At 30.4% G+C, this 11,067-nt stretch overlaps 1 protein-coding gene across 2 annotated transcripts; it reads left to right on the top strand.

Moving 5' to 3' along the window:
- Positions 1-3,809: 3,809 nt before the first annotated feature.
- Positions 3,810-7,892, top strand: LOC145115418 (G protein alpha subunit 1). Of its 2 annotated transcripts, none has more exons than XM_079051710.1 (14): positions 3,810-3,953; positions 5,090-5,250; positions 5,402-5,474; positions 5,602-5,639; positions 5,729-5,818; positions 6,003-6,080; positions 6,169-6,276; positions 6,386-6,487; positions 6,569-6,624; positions 6,709-6,843; positions 6,934-7,027; positions 7,126-7,185; positions 7,277-7,356; positions 7,458-7,892. In XM_079051710.1, exons 2-14 carry the CDS (start codon positions 5,188-5,190, stop codon positions 7,633-7,635), a joined length of 1,155 nt encoding a protein of 384 aa, XP_078907836.1. In that variant the 5' UTR covers positions 3,810-3,953; positions 5,090-5,187; the 3' UTR covers positions 7,636-7,892. The 2 variants fall into 2 exon arrangements, with proteins under 2 accessions (XP_078907836.1, XP_078907837.1); XM_079051711.1 differs by lacking the exon at positions 3,810-3,953 and adding an exon at positions 3,981-4,002.
- The last annotated feature ends 3,175 nt before the right edge of the window (positions 7,893-11,067 follow it).

Genomic DNA, 11,067 nt, shown 5'->3' with positions numbered 1-11,067 from the left:
GCAATCTTACCCGATACGTGGCATCCGAGCGAATACCGGCGACGTGGCTGATCCGAGGCCCTGCAAGTGCGAAGTACGCTGGGCGTACCCTTCGGATAAGGCTTCGAATTTTCATTTATTTTTATTAAAAACTTCGAAAATTGATATCTTTTGCGTACGAGCTCCGTTTTTGACGTTTTTTTTATATCCACGCGTAGGTAAGATTATGCTCTACAATTTTCGTTTAGACTTCGTCGGATAATTTTGACTTTATTTTTAATATTATTATTTTTAACAGACCGGGACAGGAAAATCCGTTAAAAATTCATAACTTCTTTATCCGACGTCCGTTTTCGTCTGTCTTTTTACCGTTGTACTACTATTGACGAGACCTTCGATTCTCGTTTAGGTTGTGTCGGCTAAAAATCACTCGATCTAAAATTCAAGTTTTTAGCTGTCTACTGCTAAGCTGAAACTTAGAAAAAATCATAACTTCCTCATACGAAGTCAGATTTTGACGTTATTTTTATCAAAATTCTCGGTTTAACAAATACTACGACTTTTATTTAGATCACCAAGGCTAAAAAGTAGTTTATCAAAAACTCACTTTTTACGTCATTCGGTGCCGTGCCGGTTTTGTCGCGGATCTTCGATTGGTCATAACTTCTTCGTTATAACTCGGATTTCGATGAGGTTTTCGCCTAAATGTTTCTAACGAGATTCTTTACAACTTTCAATAATAAAATTTTACTTATTTCAAATTTTATATTTTCGTTAAATTTCGATATTTGTCTTTTAATTGGAATCTCATAAGACTTCCAATATTTTCCGATTGATTCTAAACATAGTTTTACTTCATTTCTAGTAAAAAATATCTGTTAGAACTCAATACTCATAATTATATAATATTTCATAATATTATTCACTTTTAAAATTACATAACACGATAACTGAACGTGTATGTTACAATTTCGACTAGAGAAAGAAGTCGTTTTGGTGGTTTAATTTAGGTTCTTCGATTTCAGGGCCTGAGGTAAAATGGAATGAAGAATATGTTACGTATTTACCAAGGGTTTGTTAGGTGGGGTCGGGAGAGTCTTCTTTAATAAGCTAAGCCGAAATAGCACTTAGGTGGATAAGAGTAAGCTACTTAATTAGGTCCACCTAAGCACTACGGCCACTAAATCGAAGACAAATATAATCGTTGTCTCATTTAATAGATCATATATCATTTTAAGGATATAATACTAAAAAATAAGTTTGATGAACAAATAAGCACAAATCCAATAGTTTTTGACGCTACACTAACATTAACCCTATATATTTCTTTATATAAAATTACAATATAATTTTAGTAATATATTAAAAGATGATAGGGTTGATACACAATAAGTTAATTAAACGATTATATTTGTTAAAAAAGTATTTTGGGTTAGTGACTTGATATCACCGTAACGTATTTTGGGGTTAATAATAGGAACAATGACACAATAGCCCAACAAGGTATTTTGAATTTGCCCATTGAGCCCAAAACTTTTTTTTGTGCTTTATGGGAGCATAAAGTAGATGTTGACTTGATTTTTTTGGTTACTGCTACATGTTATAACAAGTTTTATAAGCCATATCAACTTTGTTGTATTTTTTTTATTCAAAACAATTAAACTCACAAAAACACTAATACTTTCTTTCCCCTTCAACCTACTGGTATGATAACACATATTTTATGGCCTCTGATTAATTTTTATGGTAGGGATGTAATCATCTCCATTGTTGGTCTAAAAACTAAAAACTCAAAATCAAGAAGGGAATATAACCAATTTTTACGTTTAGAATAATAAATTTGATGATTACAAAATAAAAGGAATTAAAATTCAATAATGTATTTTATGTGCTATATATGAAATAGGAAACATGGGCAAGAAGAACACCATTGGACTCGTCAACAATGCTCAAGATAGCAGCCGAAGTAGCCAGAGGGCTAGCTTTCATTCATACGACCGACACCTCCGTTAAACTCATCCACGTCAACATCAAATCCACAAACATCCTCCTCGACAAATCCGACAACGCCTGTGTCTCTGATTGCGGCCTCTCCTCCTTCACCCCTCCAACTGCCGCTCCACGATCCATCGACTACCGTGCACCTAAACTGTCGGCAACAACCGTAGGCCCACCCAGAAATTTGACGTCTACTCTTTCGGGGTCCTGTTAGTGGAGCTTCTCTCTAGAAAATGCCCATCCATAGTGGACAATAGTGGGAATCTGGACATGCCACGGTCAGTCGGTAGCGAGAGAAGAATGGACGACATAGGTGTTTGATTTGTAGCTGATGAGATACAAGGATATTGAAGAAGAGATAGTGCAGCCAATGCACATTGCTTGATTGTGTATCTCACGTGCACTGGATTAACACCTTTCCATGGAAAATGTTGTCAACATGATTGTTTTAAATAAAAAACATACAACAAAGTTGATATGACTTATAAAACCTGTTATAAAAGGTAGCAATGACAAAAAAACAGATGAACATCTAAGTTGTCAATGGACAAATTCGAAATATACTTTGTTGGGTTAATGTGTTATTTTACTTTAATAAAACATTTCATTCTATATAATCATATGATTAGTGTGATATCTTAATTAAACGACTATACTTGTTAAATTTTGAACAATTATAGACGTATCAAATATTTTATTTGATTATTAAAATAATATTCGAATAAAAAGCGTATTAAAATATCTGTTGGTCCACAACTTGGATAAAGTTAAACACATTTAATTTAATTGTTTTTATTATTGGTTCTAACTTTCATATTTGTTTTTGTTTTATCATTTATTTCATATTTCATTATTATATCATCACATCATTCTTGTTTTTATACATACCGATTGTGATTACTATATTTTTTTAGAAAGTTGGATGTAGGGTCATTAAAAATGGTTTATTTGTATTAACGTTACATTTTGTCTTTGAACAATATGTTACTGCAGTTTTACTTAATAATCTTTTTTAACATAAAACCGACTCGACTAACTTTGCCACGAAATAATACTGTTTTCATTATTTAAATGAACAGAAAATCAAAAGTGATACAAGCTAAGATTCATAAAATATATAACGGACGCTTAAACTAATGGGATTTAACATTATAAAAAAGTACAAATAATATTGTTTATATATATATACTTAGCATATTCATAAGTGTAAAATTTAATAAGTACCAATTATGACATATTAAAACAGAGAATAAAGCTTAAAATAGAAAGTAACAGTAACTTAATTTTCTATTTTAACATAATATCCCAACTTATTGTTTGATATTTTTTTATATATCCGATTCAGTTACTGTTTGATATCATATTTAAAATCTTCTGACTCGGTTTTGACATCTCTGATATCCCTATTATTCAGTCAGATTCACTTATTTAGGGTTGTATCTCATTGATTCAAATAAATCTGCTCAATCTGTAACTATTGACTACTTCTTAAACTTATAACTTTTAAAAGAAATTAAATTGCTTATTACCTTTTATGCCTACAAATATTCATATCCACTGACATTATTACAAATGTCACCATTCCATATTTTTTTTAACTATCTCATTAAGAATATATTAGGAATATATCAAATCAAATTAAATTTAATGGTAAAATGATGACACGTGTCATAATGTTAGTGGATAAAAATACTTGTAGACATAAAAAATAAGAGGCAATTTAATTTATCAATTTTTAATTATTTTACCATTAGAACAAAGAACTAATATTTAGCTTATAAATTTCATTTGCTTGGAGTGACTTCTACTACAACTATGGTCAAAGCTTTAACTTAACTATGGTTCCATAAAAACTCCACTTTGGGACTTCCAACCCTCTCTCTCTCTCTCTCTCTCTCTCTCTCTCTCTCAAGAACAGATCACTGTGAAGCTTCCTCTCTTTCATCTCTTTCGGTGGATCCTACAGTTTCATCTTGGTTAGCGTCTTTGCTTGCTAGATACACTCTATGGACAGCTTGATTCTGTGTACAAATCGATTGTTTTAAGCTTGTTAAAGTTTAGGTTCTGTGTGTTATTTTTTGTTGGCAATTGTTTGATTCCGCATTTTATTTGAAGCGCCGCTTTTCGTTGATGATTTCCGAAGGGAAATTTGTTCGTTTGTTAGCGTAATTATCGCTCTGAATGTATTTCTATGAACTTTATTTTCTAGACATTGGCATTGTTCTTCATACGGATATTAACATGATTTTGTTTTCTGGGGTTTTGCAGTCATCGTTGATGTGTTTACGCGTTTGTAGTTAGCTTTTCTCTTTAAGTTGTTTTAATTGAGTACTTCGTTTGGTAATCTGAATAATTTTTAGTTCGATGCAATAAAACTTGCGATTTCCTGATTTGAAGTACCTTTTTAACTTCCTTTCCTTTGCGACTGCTATAAAATTGAGTTCATCAGGTCTTTTTGCATTTCCTGCAACATGAGTAATCAATTGTATTACGTAACATTATAGGGAAAGAGTACTTCGTCAGTTTTGGCAATAATTGAACTGTTTCTCTTTCAGGAAATTTGAAAGTTTAATTACCTGCAATTTGCACCTGAGTATTTTGAGAGATGTTAGGTAGGAAATGGTTAGGAAAGAATGGAAGATTGGATTAAATTGTGGAACTCTTGTAAGATCCTTTATTTCCAATAAAATTACATATGATTTGTTTCAATATAGATCCTAGAGGATGTTAAGATTGATCCAAACTTGAAACCTCAACCTAGTTTGAAAGCCAACTAACCACTTGTCCATAACTTAACAAAAAACATATGTTCATTATCCCTTTGTTTTTATACAGAAATGGAACTACTTTCTGTGTGCATTTTTATTTAATTAAAGAGTTCATAGTTGTATCCAATAGTGAAGTGAATCTTTTAGAAGAAAGAATTTGTAGATAATCACTCATCATAAATGATAGATTCTTCCATTATTACTACTCACTTCACAAGTTTCTCATTTTAGTGGCTAATTTATAATTACGCGAATCATAGCAAAGAAACAAAAGATGCAAATTTTTTATATTTTGGATTCATTCATAAATCTTCAAATTCATCGTGACACGTGGTTGATTTCAGGTGAACTTTGTATTCTAGAAGCATCATAATATCCAACGAATCTTCTGATGAAAAATGCAACTTGAATCTAAGTTGGTATAAAAACTGCAGTTAAGAACATGGGCTTACTCTGCAGTAGACACAAACATGGTAATCAAGCTAACACTGAAGAAAATGTGCAGGTAGTGAATTTGCCCTTTCAACTGTAATAACTGTTGGAGTCTGGAGCCACCCTGTCTCCATAAGGGCACTTTTGGAATTTGGAGAAACAATCTTGGACTCCACATATATGTTCAATTTGACAAAATTAATGTTATGGTTTTCACTTTTCAGGCAGCAGAAATAGAAAGGCGTATCGAGCAAGAAACAAAGGCAGAGAAACATATTCAGAAGCTTCTATTACTTGGTATAAATATAACTATAAATATAATAAACAAATAAGTGAAAGTACTACATTGCTATTTCTTACATTTAATCCTATAATTAAATGTTTTTGGTTTAAATCATATGAATTGGAATTGATTTTGTTTAAGGTGCGGGAGAATCAGGGAAGTCTACTATTTTCAAACAGGTAGCATATCATTATGCAAATCTATTTAAAAATATAATCTTTATCTATAATTTTATATTTTAAAGGGTGGAGAAACTTTTTTTTTGCAGATAAAACTACTGTTTCAAACTGGCTTTGATGAGAGAGAGCTTCAGAGCTACACCTCAGTCATCCATGCAAATGTCTATCAGACAATAAAAGTATGCAATACTTGAAAGGGTGTGTTTAGGTTTTATATTCCTTTGTTTTGGCAAATTGTAAACAGAAACAGAAACACGTGTGTTAAAATTTAAAAATTAAAAATTGCCTGAATCTTTGTGATGTTGAGATTTGAGAATGCCTTTGGTTGTTGTGTTGATGTGAATTTTGACATGTGTTAAATAGATTTTACACGATGGGGCAAAAGAGTTGGCTCTAAGTGAAGGAGGTGCTTCAAAGTATGGCTTATCTGTTGACAATAAGGTACTTTGAAAAATCCCCAATTATATATAATTCACTAGATTTTCGATAATATAATAGGAAATTGGAGAATTAAACTTTTGTGTAATAGGAAATTGGAGAGAAACTATCGGAAATTGGAGGGAGATTGGATTATCCACGTCTTACTGAAGAACTCGTTGAGGAGATTTTAAAGATATGGAAAGATCCAGCTATACAGGTATCTCTGAAACATTTAATACAGATAAATAATTGAAATGAAATGTAATTACTCATTCCATTCAATTCCAACAAAACAAACCCTAATTGTTACAATTTGTGCATTGTAGGAAACATATGCTCGTGGGAATGAACTTCAAGTTCCAGATTGTGCTGATTATTTCATGGAAAATTTGCAGAGATTATCAGATCCAAATTATATTCCTACCAAGGTATCTAACAAATCACATTATACAATTTTCACTGCTATAATTAAAGTTAATTTATTTGTTAACGAGTTTATTTATGAGCAGGAGGATGTTCTCCATGCGCGTGTTCGTACAACCGGTGTTGTAGAAATCCAGTTCAGGTAAAAGACCAAAATACCCCCATTATGTGATATTGTAAATGTAAATCCATTATTAATGTGATAAAAAAAAATGGACGAATGTAGCCCTGTTGGGGAGAACAAAAAAAGCGGAGAAGTATATAGACTTTTTGATGTTGGAGGGCAGAGAAACGAGCGAAGGAAGTGGATTCATTTATTTGAAGGTGTTACAGCTGTCATATTTTGCGCTGCTATTAGCGAGTAAGATTATTATTATCTGACTTTGTTATTTTTCAACTACAAGGGTATATACGTCTTTTTGTATTACATTTTTTTTTGACGGTTTTGTAGGTATGATCAAACGTTGTTTGAAGATGAAAACAGGAATCGGATGATGGAGACGAAAGAACTCTTTGAATGGGTCCTCAAACAAAAATGTTTCGAGGTAAAAAAAATATCAATATATGTTTTTCACTTTTGAATTTTAATTCGTCTTTTTATTAGTATAACTTAAGGCAATATTAATTAATAATGTATATGCAGAAAACGTCTTTCATGCTGTTTCTAAACAAGTTTGACATTTTTGAGAAAAAGGTTTCAAAAGTAAGTGGTACTTAAATATTAATAGTTTTTATTAAAAAAACTAAAAAAGAAATTACATTTTTGGTCTAAGATTGTAGAGTTGATTTGTTAGGTGCCCCTGAACGTATGTGATTGGTTCAAAGATTATCAGCCGGTTTCAACAGGAAAGCAACAAGTTGAACATGCATATGAGTAAGCATAGCATTTATTTCAAAGATTCTACTTTCATTTTTCTCTAAAGTACAAAAAATCCACTTAATCCAAATACAAATAATTTTTTTTTTTTTTTGTAGGTTTGTGAAGAAGAAATTTGAAGAGTTGTACTATCAGAACGTGACATGTGATCACCAGGATCGTGTGTTCAAGATCTACAGAACCACTGCTCTTGACCAGAAACTTGTGAAGAAAACATTCAAATTGGTAGATGAAACCCTAAGAAGGAGAAACCTCTTTGAAGCAGGCTTATTGTGACACATCATCATTTTCAAAGGCTAAAAATGTCAATATTTCCATTTCATTTCACCAAAATTCTTTTTGACAATTAATCGGTATTATTATTATTATTATTATCATTGGTATTTCACAGGTTAAAGAAATATGGTTTCATTGGTTCGTTTTAGACCCAACCCCTTTTTTCATGTATTACCTGGGATATTTTCACATATATTTCTCCATGTATGTAGCTTTCTTGGTAATATATAATATAAAATTGTCGGATTTTATAATTATATATACATCTCCTTTCATATTTTAACTTCCTTTTAGGGTCTTCACATTTTGGCTATCTTATGTTCCTTTTAGTGTTGGTGTAGACATGTATGTATTCTTTTTATTGCTATAAACCCAGTAAGTGCTGATAATGCAACAACTTGTCACACATGGATAGAAGAGTGAAAAGGAGTTTATAACAATTTATTAGAAATTGGATATAAACGACAAGTTTGATCATTTTATAATGTCAACTTTTGAGTTAGAGTCTGATAATGAGGTCCGTTCTATGCATAGAATCTCATACTTGGTAGTTTTGCAAATCATGTAAAAATTTGTGTTCTTTATTTTGATTGTGAACTCGTATGTTTTTTATTTTGATCGTGAACTTGTATTATGATCTATATGTGGTGTTGTCTAATCTTTCTCCATTGATAGTTAATAATGTCTTGTCTTTCTTCTCCACCTTATGCACACTAATACAGTATAGGATTTTCAATCATATACCCTCAAACGGTTAATCTTGAAGATAAAATTCAGTTCCACCCTCTAATTTATGGGATTATTCTCAGTTTTATTGTTGTTTTGTGGCATTGTGTGTGTAACGAGATCCAATTTCAGTATGTTTGATTTTGTATGTGCAATTTTTGCTCAGGACTATGTTTTGTTATGTTAAATCCCAAGTCGAAGTATCATGTCCATAAAATTCAGTTCCACATCTTTTTTTTTAAATACTTAATAGCTTAAAATATTGTTTTGACCAAGCCTTACAAAGGGACTTGAGAGCATCGACTTTACAAGTTACAAAATCTTATATATATAGTTTTTGAAACAATACAAAATCTTATATTTAATGAATCATTTTTAAGTATTATATAAAAAGTTAATTTTTCATGATAAGATACATAAGGCAAATCGAGGCAAATCGATGATGAAGAAATCATTTTGTTGTGAGGCTACTTCAGTCGTCTATCTGTAGTATAATCCGCATCGTCTTTATTCTAGTATGAACGAATCTCGTACTTGACAGTTCTGCAAATCATATATATATATATATATATATATATATATATATATATATATATATATATATATATATATATATATATATATATATATATATACACAAAAGCGAATCTTACCTACAATGTTTAAAATAGTAATCAAATGAAACTTTCTAAAATATCATTATGATTATATATTTATCTTTTTGCTATTTGATGGAGAGACTGATTCAAGTTGAGAGTGGGTCCAAAGATATTTTGGTTTGAGACAAAGAAAATTCTTTCCCTACATTAAAATAAATTGCAAAAATCATTTTGTGCATGACTAATAAACTATAGAGTGAAAAATCATAAGCCAAATGGTAAGGTAACTTAACTTAAATAAGTTTTTGTTCTTTTTACCTTGACCATAGTTGATATTTTTTTTTAGTTTACTGGGGCTTATATTGATTTTATCCTCTCTAATAAATGAAAGTTTTTTTTGCCATTTGTCAAATTTTCAAGAGTTTTGACACATGTAATTTTGTGGGAGTTTTAGAATTATAATTTTCCACTTGTCATTTTTTGAGAATTTCCATTTTTTTAAAATAAAATTCCATAAATTTCTAATGAGTTTTATAAGGAAAGATAATCATTCTATTAATTTGATAATAAAGTCTCATAAATGTTTTAAAGAATATTTGATTTCTTTTATAAATGTTTCAAATGATTACATTATGTTATGTAAAAGTGTTATTTTATAAAATATTTAATATTTAAATATTGATATTAAATTTTTATTTTTAATAAACTTGTGTAGTACACGAGTTTCACACCTAGTAATTTTGTCATTTGTCAAATTCTCAAGAGTTTTGCCACATGTAATTTTGTGGGAGTTTTAGAATTATAATTTTCCACTTGTCATTTTTTGAGAATTTCCATTTTTTTAAAATAAATTTCTAATGAGTTTTATAAGAAAAGATAATCATTCTATTAATTTGATAATAAAGTCTCATAAATGTTTTAAAGAATATTTGATTTCTTTTATAAATGTTTCAAATGATTACATTATGTTACGTAAAAGTGTTATTTTATAAAATATTTAATATTTAAATATTGATATTAAATTTTTATTTTTAATAAACTTGTGTAGTACACGGGTTTCATACCTAGTATACTAATATACATACAACATATTTTATGAGAACCTCAAAATTTTAGGACCCGGACTAGTTTGGTAAGAGTATACCTCCCAACAACTTGGAATTTAATTCTCCTGACCAATAAAGATACGTGGGTTCATCCCTGCTATGTATCTAGCCTATATTATCATATATATTCTAGACGTTTTCAACTTTTCTTATAATGACCGAAATACCCTTATTTTTCTTGTCTTGGTCATACGAGTTCCTTCTAGTGGCAATTTTGTCTTTTTCTTTTGTGATTTTCAAGCTCTTTCTTTATTCACAGCCACGATCATGCCTGTACGAAATTACGATATTTATTCGATTGTTATGCTTTTTTATATTCATTTTTACATGCTTTTAATGTGTATCCTATAAGTATAACTTCGGTCAATTTTAACATATGCTATATTTGTTATAATTTTTTTTATATATAACCCAACTCATGTCATGTGTTGTAATATGTAGATATTGTTAAGGTTTGATTAAACACAAATACTGCATAAAATTACTTCGTGTTATAAATCAAATTACTATTTGTTTAAAAAAAATTATATATGCGACAGGAACATAGCTGGTCGGCGATGGTTAAAAACAAAGAGAATTCAACAAAATCCAAGGGTCCCATGAAAGCGTGTCGGTATTCACCTTTCCCCCGAGCTTTTATGAATCAAGTTTCTATTTAGATTCCTATAATATGAATGCGTTGCAAAATTAGTCCCTTGACTTATGTATAATCTGTTGGTTTTGTCGTTTGAACTCTAACATGATTATGACGTAGGACATAATTGGAACCGTTATCCTCGACTCCATTTACTTTCAATTTTATGGTTTGTATATGTATTTTAGTCACGCACAAGTGTTTATTATTCATTTTGGGCTGATGTTTCACATGCAAGATATTATTTCGGCGTGAGTTTGTATTTTTTGTTATTTTTGTGGTCATCAACAGAAACAGTATTACCACATTTGTGTGGAGGATGTCTACATCGTACCTTCCTCTTATCAAGTTCTTAAGAAACCTATGG

This window comes from Lactuca virosa, chromosome 5 (assembly GCF_052849685.1).
Source record: "Lactuca virosa cultivar CGN04683 chromosome 5, Lactuca_virosa_CGN04683_v6, whole genome shotgun sequence".
NCBI lineage: Eukaryota > Viridiplantae > Streptophyta > Magnoliopsida > Asterales > Asteraceae > Lactuca > Lactuca virosa.
The sequence above is the reverse complement of the archived record's forward strand: the minus strand, read 5'-3'. Positions and strand labels throughout refer to the sequence as shown.

What these genes read in the sequence shown, in the direction of transcription:
- LOC145115418 (XM_079051710.1), top strand. Translation starts at nt 5,188, where the DNA reads ATGGGCTTACTCTGCAGTAGACACAAACATGGTAATCAAGCTAACACT. An exon ending in ATGTCTATCAGACAATAAAA is followed by an intron (nt 5,819 to 6,002) that starts GTATGCAATACT and finishes TGTGTTAAATAG; the next exon opens with ATTTTACACGATGGGGCAAA. An exon ending in TCAAACAAAAATGTTTCGAG is followed by an intron (nt 7,028 to 7,125) that starts GTAAAAAAAATA and finishes ATGTATATGCAG; the next exon opens with AAAACGTCTTTCATGCTGTT.